The sequence below is a fragment of the Tinamus guttatus genome, unplaced genomic scaffold (assembly GCF_059628265.1).
Source record: "Tinamus guttatus ecotype Peru unplaced genomic scaffold, ASM5962826v1 Tinamus_guttatus_pri_ptg000308l, whole genome shotgun sequence".
NCBI classification, from domain to species: Eukaryota; Metazoa; Chordata; class Aves; order Tinamiformes; family Tinamidae; genus Tinamus; species Tinamus guttatus.
Window position 1 is genome coordinate 3869790 of NW_028288842.1, and position 20270 is coordinate 3890059.

Consider the following 20270-nt stretch of genomic DNA (forward strand, 5'->3'; position numbering starts at 1 on the left):
GCTTCTTGATCTTCTTGGTGACATATCTGTGATGAATTCTGTACCATCACTAATGTTAGCTAGAAACCCATGGGTTTCCCTTCCATAGCAGAACTTTCAAAGTGGGTTCAGGTCAAGGATTTTATTGCAGTAGAGAAACTAGCCCAGGAATTTAGTCCTCATGGCTAAAAAAAGTTTTCTTATTTCATATTCTCCCAAGTCTAATATATAAGAAAAAGGGAAAAGATTGTGCACATTGCAATATAGAAAATCTATGGGATAATTATTAAAATGTGGTATATATTCATTTCTAAATAGCACACTTGCTTTTGTACATGAATATAGAATATTATTGGATATTGGTAAATTTAGGTGAAAATATAGTATTCTATATATGAGAAGAAAGATTAATCAATTATACTTTTGCTTTTATGACTACTGTCAAGGATGACAATAATGATTTTATAAATCATTAGGTGTGAAATATAAAATATGAAATATAATATGGAAATATGAAAATTGTACTATTCTTCTTCTTCTTCTTCTTTTTTTTTTTTTTTTTGCAGTGGCCTTAAATTTCCAGACACCTGGAGTACCAATGGAGTTGCAAAATGGAAAGTTCCTAGATAATGGCGGTTGTGGCTATATTCTAAAGCCAGAATTCTTGAGAAATCTCAGTTCAACATTTAACCCACACAAAGTGACAGGAGAAGGTACTCCAGTGGCTCTTTCGATAAGGGTAAGTTTGGATAAATTACTGATTTGTTACATAAAATTTGCATACAAACTGCCTACAGGTAGTTCAGACCTATTAGTTTACCTATTACTGACATCTCATTTTAGCCTTATTCCTGTTTGCTGAAAAGGCTAATTTTGATTTCTGAGCCACTTACTTATAGTACTGGATGAGAGGTATAGCACTCTCACAGAGTATGTACTGCTGCTTCACTGGTTTTCATTTTGTAATTTACTCATTTTTTTAAGGAAGTATTAGTTCAGAAGTTATAAGAGTTTCTAAAAAAAAACATTATTTTTGCAGTATATGCAAATAAAAATGCAGCTGGTATTGAGTCACAAATGTCACAAAAGGGCATGTGTGAGCTATAGTTGCAGGAACTGAACTATATGAAAACTTTCAGTCTTTGAATGTGCAGTTTTGATGCTATTCAAGTATTAGCAACATATTGTGCTATGATAATACTAATTGATAAAGGCAAATGTGTAAAGATATGACAACAAACTTTATACTTTTTATAAGATAATTATCTTCTTACACATACATAAAATCTATTCATCATCTTAAAATATATTAAAAACTTCAAATCTTGCTTAATTCTTATAAATATTAGAAATAGATGTCACCTAAAAATAATGGTTTAGCAAAACGCTGTTTTTTGATCAAGTAGGTATTTTACAATTTTTCGGTAGTTAGAAAACTACCTTTTCCCAATGAAAAATGCTATGTGTGATCACATAGTATACTGCTTGCGTAATGCTATTTAACTAGCATAACATCAGTGTATAATTGATATTTGATTTCTTTCACAGAAATAAATTAGGGGACTGAAACAGTAGTAATTATAAAATGCTTACACCACATGTGCACCTTATCCAGAACTTTTTCGTTTCCTTACAGTGAGCACACCAATCGCTCAGTAGACATAAACAGGTCATTTCAAGCATCCATGACTACACATTAGTTATTTTAGCCTTTATTTATATAAGGTTGGGGTGATTAAAAACAAGGAAAAATCCCAGATTTTTTTCTGGGAAGAAAAAAAAAATCATTTTCCAAGGAAAAATCCCAGGAGAGAGGCAAAATGATTAACTAAGGAAAGGAAATGTTTGAGCTTGGAAGATTCTGGAAAAGAGAAAGGCAGCTTTTGAGGCTGACGACGTGGCTGGGAAGGACAGGCAGGACAGGGCAGGCTCCAGGGCAGCAGTGGCATCCGCCTGGCTGGCGGCTGGACTATAGGGTTGGCAGCAAAAAACAGGAGATGGTGGTGAAAGGCAAAATTCAGGAAGAGGATTTAAAGGAAAAACAATTTCTGCTAAAGAAGAGTTGCTAGCTTGTTGAAGGGAGAGATTAGTTTTCAGTTAGAGGCCAAACACATAAAACATCTGGGGGTCAAAAGTCTCTCCTACTGAATCTGAATGAGTAGCTCATTATGGAGAGGATTATAGGTGAATAGAAAATCACTCTTGGACTGATTTTTCAGAATCCAATAGCCCTCTTTTCTGATGTGCCCTTAATTCTCCTCAGTAGGAAGAGAGTATAGCCTCCGAAACACAAATATGCAAGGTAATTTATACGGAAACTTCTGAGCTCAGCATGTTATTTTCTCCTCTCTCTTTCTCTGTTTCACCTTGGCTTCTACAAATGTTTGGCATCCACTTATGGATGTAGGTCAGAGCAGGCTGAAAGCAGCTCGCTCAGCTCCTACCCGGAGCGTGGAGCTGAGCACGGGCAGGAAGGAAGCAAAGAAGCAGGACCGGGAGGCAGCCCTTGGCCCACGTGGCTGCATTTTGGCCATGACATTCAGATGTCAAAGGAAGCCCCTGGTGCTAAGTGGGCAGTCTGTCAGTGCTTGTGGCTTGCAAAGTTTTTCTCATGAGAATAACAGCTATTTTCCAGGAAAGATAGGCAGCACCAGGGTTTGCTGGGCCACTGGCTTTGAATCTGTCGGGCTACAATTTTCCTTGGAGAAAGGTGTTAAAGGAAACATCTAAGCACAAGCTGTAATCTGTGGCTTTGACTTTTTAGATATCGACATGGTTGACTAGAATCTGTATCATGAGTTTTAAAATTAAGTTCTGAAATTTGGACCAGAAAACCCACATGTTCTGCCAAAGCCTGAAGACTTACTTAGCTCTCTCCATACACTCGATACTCTGTTACAGTCTGTAACAGAGATTCCTGCATTTACCTAGGAAAGGATGCTTATCCTAGGTGTACTTGTTTCCTAAATAGGTGCACCCCTATTTCCTAGGTGTACCAAAATATAGCTAGAGCACAGACAAAGCCATGACCATCACAAATCCTTTGTTAGACCTGCTGCCAGAACACCAGGTCGCCTGAGGCAAAAATTCCAGCTAAATTAAGGAGAAAAACATCAGGGTGCCTACTAAATGCTGATTTTTTATGTTTGACTTTGAAAGAGAAGGAACATGGGTAAGGAACCCGGCTACCTAGGTTGTAAGACAATGTTGATGCCACTCTAGATGTTAATGCTGGTCCACTAGATACGGCCTTAATAGAAATTTGCAAGCTTCTCAGAAAATGAAAATCATTAGTCTGATTCCTTAGATATTTTTATTTTGTATATTAACCCAATGTCATTTTTATGGCTTGTTATCATGCAAAAATGCTTCAATTTAAAATTATTATTTAAAACATAGTGACATCCAGTTAGCTAAGAATCAAATTAAATGGGAAGTAGCCTATTCTTAATTTCACTGTGTGTTTATAAGCAATGTATTGTCTATATTTATTATGTATATTTATATGTTTATTGTATATAAAAATAGATTTAGTATGTATTTTTATAACAATTTTTATAGGTGGTACATGCTTCCTGTAGTTTTTTGGCTACTATGTACAGACCATTTTTAGAATTATGTCATTCCATTGCAACTCTCATTTTCCAGCTCATCAGTGGTTATCAGTTGCCACGCAGCAATCTATCGAAGAGTAACAAAGCTGACCCTTTAGTGCACATAGAAATTTATGGTGTGCCAGAAGATCAAACAAAAAAACAATCTAGTGTTGTTAAAGGCAACGGTGAGCATCAGTCTTATCCTAGTAACTGAACAAAAGACAATGTTTCATGTGAAATAACCATGTTTTTCCTTCCCCCAAAGCTGTTATGTGGAGGCTGCAATTATTTCTCTGTGGATTTGGGACCTTTTTGCATAGAAGTTGTAGCAGCACTGCATGCTATGTGCCATTTTTGTAGAGCAGCAGGAAGGAAGCACAAACTCTCTTGTGGAGTAGCTCTCTTCTGAAGGAAGAGGAGATGCATTATTGTTACTCATCAATAAAATAGATAAAGGAGTTTTGTAGTGAAATTTCTGTGACTTTTCCACTTAGCTCCTGTATGAGGTTTCTAGTAAGATCAGCCCCTTAATTGCTTGAGAGACAAAGTGCATGATCTTTACACTTGTCTTCAAGCATCTTCTTACCTTTAGCTTTATCTTTACCTCCTTGATAGCTCAGCCTAAAGGTTGTCTTCAATCTCCCTTCTTCTGGGCCTCTGTCTTCTATTTTTCTTTTCTCCTTTTTGTAGATGGCTCATGTTTTAATTCCTGTTTTAATTTGAAATTCCTATTTCTCTCTATATAAATAGTTTTTTTTAGGACAAAGTGGCCCCTCTTGTTCCAAATCCTCATTTTGTTCCTTGTTTGTTGTTAGTCAAGTAATTTGTAACTGAATTTATTTAGCTTCTACCTCATTTCTAACACTGTAAAAAGAGAAACTTCTGCAAAAACATGAAACTGAATTGATTCTGAATCTGATGTCACCGTCCCATTTTGCTCTCTTCAGAGAGAAGTTACCAAGTTTCTTATGCTTTTGATTTACACTACTGTCTAGCTAATGCATGGAAATCCTTAGAAAGGGCTGACATGCCTAGTGCAAGCATGTCCCGACCTACCTATGCTGTCTTCAGTCTCAGAACTTCTCTTTAACTGCTTTTACTCCATAATCTGTACAACAGATTTGAGCTATACTGCAATTAGTGGGAGCTTTACCATTTATTTTTGTGGGCACAGAAACTTAGGGAAAAAGAAAGCATCCTTTTCTTTTTTCAGGCTAGTGATAGCTGATATTAAGCAATAATTAAAAAAAAAGAAATGCCATTTTGATGTGTGCCTTTTCTCTTTTCATCAGCTTTGAACCCCAGATGGAACGAAACTTTTACATTTACTGTCCAAGTGCCTGAGCTGGCACTGATACGCTTCAATGTGGAAGATCAGGTATCTCTAGCTGGAAATGAATTCCTTGGCCAATACACTTTGCCAGTGCAGAGCCTGAGCAAAGGTAATATCCTTGTGAGTGAGCCACATATAATAGCACACAGTAATCTGCAACAATGTGGGCTTTTATCTTTGCTGTAGTATGGATGGAGTACAGCATTATGCTCATTTCCTGCAAGTAGCTCTGCATTATGTATAACAATAGGTAAAAATTGCACTCTTTGTATTTTTAAGTCATTGTAGTCTCTGAATGCAAATCCACAGTACAGAAATCGAAAGAATATTAATGACCATTAATTATTCCTACTGCAGCATTCCCCCACTCACCTTCCAAGCAGAGAGATCAGACGGTATTTCAGCTTGTTCCTACTAGAAGCAAGAACAGCCATTAGCCAAAAACACTACAACGGCAGGAGTTTGGGATGCTTGCTACACAGTCGGGCCCAAGTAACCACACAAGTCGGAAGTGAGAAAGAACCCACAAACCCCCCATACTACCTGTCCACAACTTTCCAGAGCAGAGAAAGAATTAAAAATAAGCAAAATATTTACATTGTTATACTGGTAGTATTTCTTCTATTGCACCAGTATAGCTCCTGGATTAATCTCACACATTAACAGGCTGAGCAGCAAAGAGCAGACACAGAAGTCAGTAGGCCAAGGAGAAAGGCTTGTGTAAAATGCTTGTTTACTATATTGACTTTGCAAAGCTATTTCTGACAAAACAAGCAGAACCAACTTTTATTAGTGAATGAAGATGTGAAGGCAAAAAGTCAAGGCTGGCAATGGCACTGTGCTTTCTTTTTTTATTAAGCTTAACGGGTTTTTAATGGCTTTTTCCTTCCAGGTTCTGAAAACATAAAGCTGTTTGTAGTTCTTTCTGGAAGCAGAAGAGTTACACAGGAACAAAGACTTTAAGACTTAGCTCTTAAAGCACTTGCCTCTCTCCAACATAAATCTTTACATTGATCACTCTTCATCTTCCTTTTGTTTGTATGTTTTGTGAAAATAACCCTCTCCCTGATATCTGAGATAACTTTAAATAGCAGATATTATGGCTTAAATATGTTTGCAAAACCATCATTTTGGTCTTATTTATTAGTAGATTTTTTCAGTGCATTTCTAGTGTGCCTGTATAGTTTAATTTGGGTCACCAATGATGATTTTACATTTTGGAAATGTAAGAGAATGCAGATCATACACTACAGATTTTGAGTGCAGTGATTTTAAAACATTAAGAAATGAGTGTAGATGCAATAAACAGTGCCAAGCAAATTGCTCGCCCCCTTAATACACAAAAGAAAATCTAAATGTCATTAAGCTACCCAGAGGCATAAATGAAATGCTGTTAAGAAACAAGTTGACAGCTATTTTCAAAATTCATGGTTACACTTAACATTGAGACCTCTGGATTCCCAGGTTGGAACCACAATTTTGCCTTAGGTGCCTGTGCTCCAAAAATATTGAGAAGCGAATATATAGTTTCTCTTACAACAGGATTCTCAACAGCCTGTATTTCTGAGAACTGTCTAAGGCAAAATACTAAGGAGGGAGTCGTGACTTAAATCCTGTCCCTCTTCAGGGCTTTGACACCTCATTCTCCACTCTAGGACCAGGATCCACCTCCCTGAGGTTTCCCCTGAGGGCAGGCTGCTTAAGCTCATCCTTCCATGCTGAGCAGTGCTTACATTTCTCTCTTGTTTGTTTGTTTTTGGTTTTGACAGGTAGCAGCACAAAGTTTTGCCGTTGCCACCCTCCCCTGCACTCTCCGTGGAAAGGATTCAAATTTATATCTTCACTTTCCTCCCTCTCCCAGCTGCCTCTCCATCACTCAGCTGTAGATTGCCCTGAGGAAGGCTGCTTGCTGCCCACCTCCAGCAGCATTTCATTTTCATGCAATGATTAAGCAGCTACACTGAAAAGGGAGCTGAAAATGAGAATAATTTGCTAGTTGTGAGGCTAAAGACTAGAGAAGGGGGCTGGGTTACAGGCCCCATCTATCTCTATGACTTTATTTTATAAAACCTTAATTAACAGAACAAGAATTCACACATCCCATGTCCCACATGCATATGTTATCACTGAGTCACTGAATAGTTAATTATTTCATACACATCGGAACAATATTAATAGAAAGGAAGAAGTTTTTTCTTCTTGGTAGTGGCTAGCAATAGAATTAGGGGTAATGGGTACAAATTGAAACACAGGAAGTTCCATCTCCATGTGAGGAAGAACTTTCCTGTGAGGGTGACCGAGCCCTGGCACAGGCTGCCCAGAGAGCCTGTGGAGTCTCCTTCTCTGGAGATCTTCCAAACCCGCTTGAATGCCACCCAGTGCCACATGCTCCAGGTGTCCCTGCTGGAGCAGGGGGTTGGACTAGATGGTCTCTAGAGGCCCCTTCCAACCTCAACCACTCTGTGATTCTGTGATGACACTTTGTAGAATACCATACAGCTAGAGGTTAGAACACAGTCCTTGGATATGAGGATTAGTCGTGGGACAGGAAATAAATGAAGTCTTCCACATGCCGTGTGAATATTCCCTAGTTGATTCCTGATGCATGTTACCTCCTGCACTCTAACTTGAAAGAAAAGATGGCCGCTACCGGCTGCAATAGGGAATCCAATTTGGCCAGTGTGCTCAGAATAAGCCCACAAGACTAAACCAGTGAGCTGAGGAAAGCGAAGGCACTCACGGGTCTTGTGGGCTAAGCAGGAGCTGGTTTTCTCACTTTTAATGTCCGTTGTCCAGCAGCTGAACCTTAGGTGCCAGCTGGGCTTTCATGTTGGTCAAAAAAAGAAAAAAAAAAAGATAATCCAAACCCAAATGACACCCCCACAGATTGCATTTAAAGAAGAGTTTTGAAAACATTAGCTATGAACACAGATACTCATAACAGATATTCAAATGACTGCAGCTACATATACATAGATAAAATACAGAAAATATTAATTAATTTATTTATTTGCCAGTTTTTTATATTGTTTAATATTATGCAATATGGCCATCTTACAGTTTTACAAAGCAATAAAGGTTTTGGGTTGGGGAGGGAATGTGTTTTGCTTTCAAAGAAGTAAGTTAATTTAGGGTGAAATTTAGAAATATGGCTTTCCCAAGCACTTCAGGTCTCCAGATGCATTTATAGCTTCTGAATCATGCCATCCCTCTGATACTGCGAAACAAGCTTCCATGAAAAAGATCTTTAACAAGAGGTCATGGTGAGAAGACAATCTCAAACTACATGGGTTTTTATGCTTCAGGAGAACAGTGTGTTACTGCTGCAACACTGATTTTTTTTTTCTTTTTCGTTTCCCAGGAAAACTGTAGAATGGTTCTTTTCCCAAAAGAACCCTGTTGAGTCACAAGTTATTTAATTGGAGGTGCTATGAGAAGAGTGTGTGCAACACAGCTTTCTGGATATTAAAATGTGTGCTTCCCTAATCCTAAAACTGGGATAGAAGTCTTCAGTGTGAAAACCAGGAACACCCTAAAAGGAAATTTCTAATGGGAGTTTCTCTGTCCAAAAATGCCAGATTTGAATTACTGTATATTTACAGGAGAAAAACAATATGGTCTTGGGGCTCCCCTTGATTTCAGTTTGAGTGTTACTTGGAGAATCATATACAGTGCTTTATTTGCACAGTAGATTAGGTATGTACTGACGGAGCTAACTCCATCATACGGAGACAGGGCTCCGTCAGCAGCTCCGCACTTGTGGTTAACATACTAACTGAGTACCGTTGTATTTCCAGGTTACCGTAACATTCCTCTGTATTCCAAAGCTGGTGACAGCCTGGATCCCGCATCGCTGTTTGTTAACATCTGGTACTACTAAGGAGGCTCCGCCGTAGCAGTAGGTTCGAAGCACCACCCTGCTCAATAAAGCAGACATCACAAGGCTCGCAACAACCCCGTGGTCTGATTTCCAGGGTGCCCTGTTTGTTCCCAGGGATTTTATTAAGATATTGGGACTTCTCGTGTGAGTAAATGGGACCCTAAAGAAGTAATGGCTCCAGAATTCAGCCCTACTGTAACTTAGGAATGATTCAGAAGGATGGAACTTTTTGAGGAGGTTTTGTTGAATTCAGTTAATAGTTTTATTTGAAGCTAATTGCAAAATTATGATTAATTACTGAATGAGAATAATGGTTTAATATTTATGATACAATATTGAAAAATTATGACCATGTTACAGTGATTTTTTTTAGTTATACTGAGCAAAAGCTTTAATGATTGTACAATCAGTCTTTTCAAAGAAATGGAAGAAAATGGCATGTACAATTTACCCTTTAAATTCATAATAATGACAGCTTTTGATTGGGAGATAACGAATTAATTTCCGTTTTAATTTTGCTACCTTCAAAAAAGAACAGTCTTGAGGGAAATAGCTCCTTAACATGACAGGTGCTCTTGGTACTTTTTCTCAGCCTAGTCTTGAGCGTCCTACTGTTAAAGATAGATAAGTAAGTCATGAGGTGATTTGTACGGGGCTCTGTTCCTCATAGCAGCAGGGAGCTTGGGATACACCTTCCTGTCAGCTCAATAAATAGGGAACATAATGGGCAGCTTTGAGGTGGACTAGAAGAACCAGTGTAGAAAATGCAGGGGTAAATTCTGTGATTTAAGGTTTCTCAGGGCAACTTCATGCCTGACATAACTACCTTGTACATAAGACAGAAATTTCCTACCTTCCTTGGAAAACTAAGTATTGTTGAGCTTCCACAGGAGCGTATCCACACAGTTAACTGCAGACGTGCTACTCACACATGCATTTTTTTCAAGAGACTTTTCATTTATTGATTTCTGCAATATCTAGCAGTACTGCTTGTGTTGGCAGACAGTTCTGATAATCCTATATTTTAATGCTATTTTAGTCACATATCCTTCATAAAAAAAAAAAAAAAAAAGAAAGCGTGTTGTTCCTAGGTGGAAAATCAGGGCATGCTGTAAACAATGATTAGAAAATGTCACAGGAAAACACTATTAGAAAATTGCATTTAAGTTTTAATACAGAAACCAAGACAGGAGACTACGAATAATCTGAAATCAATATCAAACTGTAAGGTCAGGTAATCTGATAACGTTGTAAGATGAGCACAAGGTTTTCTGTGCTTGAAGTGGCAAATCAGTTTGTTTACCCTGGAATGACCATAATCTAAAATGTTAGACTTGTTGATCTCTGTACTGACTATAGCTGAATGCTAGTCAGTATCTTTTACATGGGACAAATATTTTGTAGCATTTTTTTTAGCTCTGAAAATCCTAACAATACTAGGCCAGAAGGGTTTCCCCAACCTCCTTTTACTGAGGAGGTATTTAATCTCTGCAAGCAATATCTGTTCTGGGAGCCAAACTAACTAAGTGACATAGGCAATTGGTTTGGCCTCCAAATAAACTCCAGTTTATTTGGATTCCTGAACTACACTCCCAGTGCCACTTGAGGAACTTCATACAGCATTACCCTCCAACATCTGATTTGTGAGTGTCCTTAGGAAGAAGGCAGCAGTTATCTTTGCCTCAGGCATTATTATCCCTCTGTTCACTGCTTTTCCACCTGGCAGGACAAATGTCAGACCTACTCGGTATATGGTAGCTTAAGGTTTTGCAGCAGGTCAGATCTCAAGTGAACATGGCTCCTGTGCACTAAAAATGTGCGCTTGATTCTAGACAGCTCAACTGTGTGTATGGCACTAACGGACAGTTCATTCACATATATAAAAATGCTCTGAAGAACAGAGCCCATGATTAGTCCCAGTGAACTCAAAGATACCACTCGTGTTCCCTGTTTAACATGTGTGTTTATCTACACCTTTGTAACCCTCCATGGATATATGGACGGGTTTCCCCAAGCACGTGTCTATGCAATGAAGTAGGATTAGTGAACAAAGATTCCCTATAGTGTGATCTCAAATAAATGCTATGCTGAAACTTTACATTCAACGTGGTTTATTTATTCATTAGTATTAACCTCCCCCTCCCCTTTTTCTCCCCCCAAAATGAACATTTGTATCTGCTTCTTGCATGTCAGAATAAAAGAAATGATGAAGTATTTTACTGTTAAATGAAAATCCTGGATTGAAAGTTGTATTAACAGTCAAAAGTAAACCAACACATACTGCACAAAATGTTTAAAGTGCAAGTTTTCCCTTTCAAGTTCCTTTAAGAAAATATTGATTGTGTAACATTTAATATGAAATACGTTAGAACTGTTTGAAATGTATTGGCACCTGGGGAATCATGCTATGGACTCTGGAAAATCCAGAATATGCAGCAAGTCATAGTGACCTCTGCTAAGTTACACCATCTCCAGCAGTGCTTTGAAACAGAGTCAGTGCAGAGATTGGCACTAACTCAAACAGGTTTAGGATTAGGCTGTGATACACAGCTTGATCTATATAGAATACCAATATTTTTACAGTAGTGTTTAATAAAAAATAAAAAAACAAAAATACTTCATTATTGTCATAAAAATGTCCTGCATGCTGCTGCAAATTCTCAGCATGTGATTTTTTGTTACCCACACTAACAGAAACATGTTGCAAGATGATGGAAGAAATTTTAAGAAAATTGCCTTACGATTAGAAATATTAAGACATGATCAGTGGAAGACTGCAAATTCTCAAGGGCAACAGAGACAAAATGTACCATGGGAAATGGGAGAAAGAAACATTAGTGGATAAATAACTGAATTATCTTAGACAACATTTAAATTATACTGTTTCCCAGTGGGTACCACTTTTCTTCATTTAGCTGGACACTGCTCAGCTGGATGTTAACGGCTCCCACAAAAGCTCCTTTGCTTTTCACAACAAGCTTCAGGACACGTCCTTTGAGCTCTCTGACTGTGTCATATACAACCTGCAATTATACACAGAGAAACACAAAAAGCCTTTGCATATGCGAATCTATTTGATGGGTAAAACACTCTCATATATCATTCAGGATATGTATTACAACTTTCCAGTAACTGCTTTAAACTGTCCTCCAGAACTGTAAACCATTACCTGTGAGCCAAATTAGTGCATTTACCTTAGAAATATGTTTGACTTCATGTAGTTTAAACAGAAAAGCTTCTGCCTGTTTAGGCTGATTACTGAGTGCTTGTAAATAAATTCAAAACCCATATTTGCAAAGCTTGTGGAAAAAAAAAAAAAAAGATTTTGAACTCAAATGTGAAGAAATTCCAGATCCTTCATGAAGTCCACCAGGATACTGTTGATTTTAGGAGGGAGACATTCAGGTGGAGGATACATATCATGGAGAGAACTATGAAACTGCAAGATAGGTAATTCTAGAGGAGTATAGATTATTATAATGTTGAAATACCTTTCCATAGCAGATACTTCCATATATTGTATTGCTCTTCTCTGAAGATTAAACAAGCAAGAACACTGTTTTAATGCCAAGTACACAATTTTCTTTGCAGATATTTATTTTGTATTTGGGACATCCTGCTTAGTAGTGCTCAAGGGACTGATACATCTCATAAAGGCACACCAGTGCAAAGAAAGTCAAAATACTGTTCCTCAGTACCCTACTTGCCTCTGATTAAATCTTGCACTACTCACTAAAATTAAAAAAGCCAAAGCAAAAATGAGTCTTCTTTTCACCAAGACTCTCATGAGACTTCATAATTGGTCTAGATCAAAAACAACCCCCACAAAAAGTTAGAGAATATTTTTTTTCTTTGAAAATTGTGCGCATAAATGGTACCATTTCAATGCAAATATCCCAACGTGTGATTCTGAACTCATCTTGCTAACTGCATCCAAATGTGTCCACTGTAAAAATACTTCCAAACTTTAATGGAAACATCAAATAGCAAACACGATACGTATTTCAGGCCACTCAGTACAAGTTGTAAATGTGGAGAATCTTCAAGACTGAGTCCAATTTGAGACTGCGGAACTGACAGAATTAAGATGTTTCTGTTACTCACAAATTGCTGTTAATTGTGCTCAAATTAAAGGAGACACCTTGCTTAACATCTCTTTAGAAAATTACAAAGACCTATGGTTTAAAAAATATCCTTGAAATTACCTTGATACTATGAAAGCACACTGGGATTAATTAGGAAGTGTGAATGTCATATTTTCTGAATTAAAATAAAAAAATCTGGAGGGATAGCCTAGCCAGAAGGGGCTGCATTCAGCATTGATACCTGTATTTCCATCTCCACATTAATCAAAAGCTTCTGAGTGTTCTGCGTACTGGTTGATAAAATGTGGAAGAACACTACTAGCTACTTTTAGGTCTCAAAGGAAAGCTTTGTTAGGAGAAATACATTTCATCTGAAATCTATATGGATGGAAATGTTTTTCCTAATGTAGCTGCATTGGAAAAGTACTTAAGTTTTATAAGGCTCAGCCCCAGCAATGCTCCTTGCTTGGGGTGGCTCTGAAGTTCGCAGATGGACCTGGCAGACATGAAGTTGTTGGTTCTCCCACACAGCACGAACGGGCGAAGGGGCCAGCGCTGGGATTGCTGGAGCACTGTGTCCCAGGCACGGCGTCCCCATGGCCCCTTCTGCCATGGAAGTCCCATCTGTGCTCTGCAAGTGCTATGAAATCTCCAGCCTGGTGGATCGCGGTAGCAGCGCGCTGGGGAGATGAGCAGCTCCCAGTCACGGGACACCAAGAGGCCCCACGCTTTGATCGGCCACACGCTTGGCAGTCCAGGGTGGGTGCTGCTTTCGGCTGATCCTAACACGCTGTTTCTAAAGCGGTATTGCAAATCCAGCCAAAACACCCTATCTATCACCAGGATGCGGACACAGAAGGAAGACTGAGTTCAGATAGCTACATGAATAGAACAAATACTGCCTGCCAAAATTTCTGTACCAGGCCAGATAAATCCTGAAATTGTTGTTTAGGAGTAATATTTGCCTCCCATTTATCCAGTGAGTTTAAAGGGAGGTGAAATGCACGGGGCCAAATGGGAATGAGAGGAAGAGCTAGGCCTGCATTTCAGGTGTTCCTGGCACCAAAGGGAAACAGCACCGTTGACCCACAGGAATTTAATGACATTTTAATCACGAATGAGGGACAGTTGCTTCGCCTTATGTAGCCATGGCACGGCTCCTAGGCTTGCTGTTAAACTGCCCAGATCAGCCCTGACGCTCGGGGCCGCAGGGAGCCGCTCGGGCTCCCGCCACAGCTCCCTCCTGGCCCTCGCTCCGGCTTCCCGGGGCTCCGGCAGTTGGTGCCTGCGGCCCCACTCCTCCAAGGCAGCTGCCAAGGCCGTAACAGGCCCCATGGCCCTGGGGCATTTGCCCACAGTTGTCCCCTGCACTGGGGTAGGATGGATCCAATTCCCTCTCCCCCTGGCTTCTCCGGGGAAATGGTGTCTGAGCCTTGAGACCCGCTCCTGCTGCGGGTTGCTCCATCCATGCAGGTGCTCAGGGACTGACCAAGGACAAGGCCTTGCAGCGTGCCTCATGGCCACGCGTTATGACCAAAGTTGCTGCTGCTTGTTCACATTTCTAAAGGTGAGAGTTTAAACTAAAATCACTCAGAGTTGTCTTCTGGTTTTTAATTTTATATCACTCAGAATCATCTTCTGGTTTTTAATTTTTCACAGTTTACTAATCTAGCCTGAGACTTCCTGAGCAGTTCTTATTTATTCCTTTCCATCTTCCACATGCAAATATGCTATTATTTTCTTCCTCTTCTTCTCAGTTGCCACTTTTTAATGCAATGTTATATCAAAAAGAATGCAACAAACTCCAAAATTCAAATACAGAAACAAGAGAAAAAAAAAAAGCAGTGCTTGTTAAAAGCAACTCTAAAACGTTCAGTATAGTTCATTCTACTGTCAGTCCTCCTGGACCCTCTCATCGTTACTCTCATACACATGAGCTAAAAAACAAAAATAAAAGCACTTTTGCAAGGTTGATAATTTGCTGTAGGCAGTTATAAGCAATAAAAGCACAAAACTAAAGTGAAAAACACCCAAGAGAGGCACATTTCAGAATTTTCTCAGTCTTGAACACAGAGGGAAATTAATATACAGCTTCCTTCAAGCCATTTGGCTTTAATAAAAACTTATGAACTCATAAGGAAAGGCTAGTACATTTCTGTACATAGCATTTTGGACAGTAAGTAACTTAAAAGACAGCTGACGTATTTTTAGATGTTTTCCCTGAGGCTTCTTCTGCCTCAGTCTACCAATCTTGGTCAGAAAATGCCTACAGAATGGTCTCACATATGGAAGAACAGAGCTGCTAATAGCGCAAGCATCAGGTCTGAAATGTCCGAGTTCAGCGGAACCATATGTCCCTGCTGTGATTAGCGTTCCCCGTAAAAACAGACTGAGCATCTGTGAATTAGGCTGTGAGTTTTGAGTAAAAGATACCGAAGATTTTGTGGAATTTCTCTTAACAGCAGAAGGATGCTCCTATTTCCTTCTCCACAACTGAATCCCTGTCCACTGAGTATGTCTGCCTCAAGACAGGATTTCGGAGTTTGTTGCACTCAGAATAGTATAAAAATGATCACAAAGAAAACTGCCTTCTAGCATTGCTACGTGGTCCTTATCCGTGGTCCATTTTGGATCTGTTATAATTAATGACATTAGATAAACATATGATATTTCATGTGTTTGAATATCCTTCAGATGTTCCAGAATAATTTTTTGGGGGGGCCCATTGAACTAATCTTATTCTGCTAGTCTCTGATTACAAAAAAAAAGGAAATAACATCAGAGCTCTTTGCTTTTAGTTCGCTTTTACTCCATTGCAGCATCACAGGGAGTGAAATCTGTCTCAGCTGCTAGCAACGATACTCCTTGAGGAGCCTACTTACAGCTGCACTGGAAGCTAGCGAGGTAAGTAGGTAACTTTTGTAATCAACTGGATGTGGGAAAAGAAGAAGCGCTATTAAAACCCCAGGATTGGGAAATTCGGAGATAAGAGCTCTCAGAGCCAGCTCACTAACCTAACCTTCAGCATACCTTATCTACCAAACAGGGTGGAGTGCTAATATTTTCCACGCCTGCTCTTTTGAAGCTTGCTCAAAGTGCTTTTGGAAATTGCTTTGAGATCCTTGGGAGGTTTTTCTATATGTAGTAATTCTCATCTCCAGTCCCACCTACTGCTTGAATCTTGTCTCTCCGTACCAAAGAATACAGTCTTTGCCTCTTCCCATTTTGTAGCAAATGTCTCTCTGTACAAATGTTTATTTTTACCCCAGAGATGGCAGCACTTCAGTGGTGAGTGAAATAATTATATAGGCTGTGAACTGCTAACATTTTGACACAAAAAGAGCTGGGTTATTTATTACATGTTATTATTTAGGACACTGAAAACCAATTTGGTTTTCTATTTTTGTATGTGCATGTGAATAAGAGGATCCTTTCACTTAGTACTTCTTATGTTATTATAAAAAATTGAATTAAAAAGTATCTACATTTTGATGTTTGGGCTCAGCTGTCTAACGTGTAACTATAATTACGGTATAAGACTGAAGAGTGTGAATAATCTAACCTCTTTGCTAAAGAGAAACATAAAGAGACTCTCAATTCAAAGAAAGAAGCAAAACTGTACATATTTACGCTCCACCTTATGAGATGTTCTGTTCGATGGTACTCACTCTAACAGCTCTAAACACTGTATTTCATTGCAAGAGTGGACAAGGAAAATCAAATAAGAAATGACGGAGGAAAGTGGACAGTACTCACAATTTCATTGTAAGTAGGGTCAGTGCTTTTTGGAACTGCTCTTGTTTTCCTGCGAGTGACCTCATCAGGATCTGGTAAAAGATAAAATTCAGCATGTGCGCTTGGGGCAGAGCCATCTGGGAGGCGCTGGAAAATAAAAGGGTTATAAATATGAATGTCTATGTTCTAGCAAACAAAACAAATAAAGAGGTACCAAATGAAATCTAGACTTTCAGTAGACACAGAAATGTATTACATTCCCAGTACTCTCTTGGCTAAATTGGAGTGGTAATGTAGTAAACAACAGGAATTCTTAGACTTCAGCTTCATATTGAATCAGAAAAAATAAGCGGAATAATAAAAGTGCCTATCCTTAATACTTTATGTTGCAGTGGAAATCCCTTAAGCATCAATCTGCTTTAACTCGATATAAACTGATACAAAGCCTAGGCCTGCCATTTTCCAGAGCAGTGCTGAGAAACTGGACTCGGGCCAACAGCTCCTGCTGAGTTAACCCCTAAGTGGAAGTGCTGATGCTGGGGAGATCTGGTTGTTTCCAAGGGTGTTTCATGAAGGATTTTTCTCCTGGAGACCCGGGAGTGTTTCCCGCAGCAGTATCAGCAGGAATCTTCTAATAACAGAGTGTCCCATCGCACGGCTCTCTTTACCACTCCAGTTAAGATTACTTGTGATATCCCTGATATTCCAGTTTACGGTAGTCATTCCTAATCACAGCCAGTCTATTAACATGGCTCAATCATAAACTAATGCTGCCAGTGTGCAGTTTTTGGGATAACTTCTGAATAGGTGTAAGCTTATTGCTAAAGCAACCTTACAGTTACTCAGAAAACCCACTGGTTGGTAGCATGTGAGGCTTCAAAAGAAAATACAAGAAATATAACCATGAATAACAGGTATCCTCTGAACATGTGTCAGTTGGTGCTTAGCTCACAGTGAAGCAGAAGCCTCTGTGCTGGTAACACAGGTGCAATCAGAAAGCAAAACATGGCACATAAAAGCACGTGTGTTTATCAAAATGTCAGCAATTTTAATAGTATTATCAGCATTTTAGGCAGCAAGTTTCTCTGCCAGCAAGCCAGAGACAGAATGCAAATGAAAATGCAGTCAAAAGAGAAAAAAAGGAGAGATTTTAAAATAGTTTGAGTAGATGAACGTAGATCATTATACAGGCAGTTGCTTTTATGCTTGCCACTGTATTTTCACCTGAACAAAGTCATTTCTCAGGTTTTGATTATTCACAGTACATAACTGGAAATAGGGACTTTCTACTGGCAGGATCAACAACATATCTTTGAGAAAGGAGAAACAACTGGTGTCCTAGCAATGAATAACTCTGCTACTGGGAAGAAAAACAGCAGTTGTATGTGTGAGCAACCAGTTATTGCATATCAAATCTCTCCTCGCTGATATCTGAAATGATCCTTCAAGGCAGATGATGTAGTCAACTGCATAGCTCAATATTGCTGTGGCTTATCCTTTACATCATTAAAGGACATACTCCTCAAATCACTGTATATTGTCACTCTGTGTGAACAATTAATTTTGCTATAGCCAAGCTCCCCCAAAGTATTTTTTATTTAAAATACATACAGGATTTAAATAAGCAGGATTGACCTACCAAAACAGGAATACCATTCAATGTCAACAAAACTATCGGGTATTTCCCTAGCCAGAGTACTATATATTGTTAACATAGTATTTATGATTTATGCTATCTATATAAATGTTCATCTCTGTTGATCTACAAGGATATTAAAACACCAATCAAGGAATACAAATAACAATAAACTGAACAACCTCTTGAAAATCAGGAACAAAAAGGAGATATAACATAAAGTATTAGTTGAAGCTCCCAGGATCCTCTCTGCAATCAAGCTCTTTTCCTCTCAAGGAAAATGCTCATGCTGTACCATGAAGGTCAGCAGATTTGGGTTCTTTCAGGTTCTTTCAGAGACAAAGGGGAGCATTCTTTAGAAAAGAAGGGCAGAGAGGAGGTGGGTCATGACAAAGGCCATTGTTCGTGTTCAGCAGAAGCTCAGCACAAGAATCTCCACCATCTGCACATCCCCCTGCATTGCACAGCACTGCAACACAGGGAGAGTCCTGTACAATTTAAGGCTTTATCCCAGCAGTCTGCACCTGGAACAGGCAGCCTCTGTCACCTGCAGTGCGAGGAAGCCAAGCTGATGGCAGTGTGATTGCTCAACAGGACCTGGGTATCTGAAGAGGAGTGCTACGAATTGGGGGAAAACCCCCCCTAAAAACAAAACAAACAAAAAAAACAAAAGCCAGATAAAATCTTTGCTGCACCTTTGAGTTGCTCCTTGTGTCCTAGTCACGATTCCAGCATATTATCCAGCCTTCAGCCAACAAATCTTCCTGCACCAGCCAGCTCCTCCCTGATTTTAAGGAAGGCACACTGCTGTGGGCATATGAAATGTGGAGAGCAACCTCAGTCCTTGCCGTCCCTTTGAATGCAGCTAGCTACATGTTCAAAGAGGTGAGTGGGAGGAAAGGGTCACGAAAGAATAGCAGAAAAGAGAATATTTTAGCAATTCACAGAAGAAAACTCAGGGCAGAGCAGTTGCTCTGGGATCTTTCAGAACTAAAAACAAAGCCACTTTTCATGAATAGTCGCAATCAGCAGAACAACTGTTAGTCAGTTTAAAGGGCAGCCACCTGAATTCAAACTAGAGATCTTAGCTCTGGCTGTCAGGGGATTTTTTTCTACTTTAAGGTAATATATTTCTGCTTCAGCTTCCCTTGACGAGAGACACAAACTGGCCAGGCGAACTCGAAATTTCTACAAGTCTCCCAAGCCTCCATCTGCAATGACTCTGTTATGCCATCAAGGGATTAAAGAGCTTCAGCGAGTACTTGCTAAGGACTCTGCAAGCCAGGTCACACCTTTGTTTCCTTAACTGTCCTCTGTAACTGGTAACATGACCCAAAACATCTATAAGAAATACCCAGCTTTTAAAAGGTTCTCACCTATCACAAATCCATCATTCAAAACTCTAGAGGAAGAGCATATATAAATCAGCTGGAGCTTTGGGTAGGCCAAGGAATACTGGACAACAGTGGAGCATCGGATAATAATATGACTGGCAGCTACACTAGTTCTAAGCTTCTTTACTTGGTGTGACTAGTCCAGCTCATTTTCTGTAGATGCCCTTTTGAAAGTCCTTCAGACATGTCACATCTGCCTATGACAAGAGTTGCACTTGCCATGGAAGGAGCTGTACTTGGTCAGATCCTCTGTACTAACATAACAGGAAAAAGAGAATTCTGGGGGAAAACTAGTCCTTTGTCAGGGTTTTAACATGTGATTTGAACAGCTGTTTAAATGAAGAAGAATGGAGAAAACATCAGGTTATTTTTTTATTCCTAAATATGAAATCTTCGGTTGTATTCCACAATGTCACATTTACCAAGCAAAAACACTGAATATTCTTTCACCCTTAACTCGGTGAGCATTGGCAGATTTACATTATATATTAAATAAATACGAAGAATATCTGACCTAACTGCTAGTTTCATTTGCTGCAAAGAATATTTTTTTCTGATGGGTTCATTATTTTAACATTTCTAGACTTACACAGAGTAAGATTTCCAGGAGCCTTAAGAGTCAGTTCTGAAAT

At 39.2% G+C, this 20270-nt stretch overlaps 2 protein-coding genes across 2 annotated transcripts in view; one reads left to right on the plus strand and one right to left on the minus strand.

Moving 5' to 3' along the window:
- Positions 1–8892, plus strand: part of PLCZ1 (phospholipase C zeta 1) — a 49129-nt gene extending 40237 nt beyond the window's left edge. The window contains exons 10-13 of the mRNA XM_088528434.1: positions 546–718; positions 3628–3760; positions 4868–5017; positions 8706–8892. Of these exons, the coding sequence (XP_088384560.1) occupies positions 546–718; positions 3628–3760; positions 4868–5017; positions 8706–8788 (539 nt within the window). The 3' untranslated portion in view covers positions 8789–8892. The remainder of the gene's footprint in view (positions 1–545; positions 719–3627; positions 3761–4867; positions 5018–8705) is intronic.
- Positions 8893–11108: 2216 nt separating this feature from the next.
- PIK3C2G (phosphatidylinositol-4-phosphate 3-kinase catalytic subunit type 2 gamma) overlaps positions 11109–20270 on the minus strand; it is a 193675-nt gene continuing 184513 nt past the window's right edge. The window contains exons 33-34 of the mRNA XM_088528461.1: positions 16630–16755; positions 11109–11811 (exon numbers count right to left, since the gene is read on the minus strand). Coding sequence (XP_088384587.1) covers positions 11659–11811; positions 16630–16755 — 279 coding nt within the window. The 3' untranslated portion in view covers positions 11109–11658. The remainder of the gene's footprint in view (positions 11812–16629; positions 16756–20270) is intronic.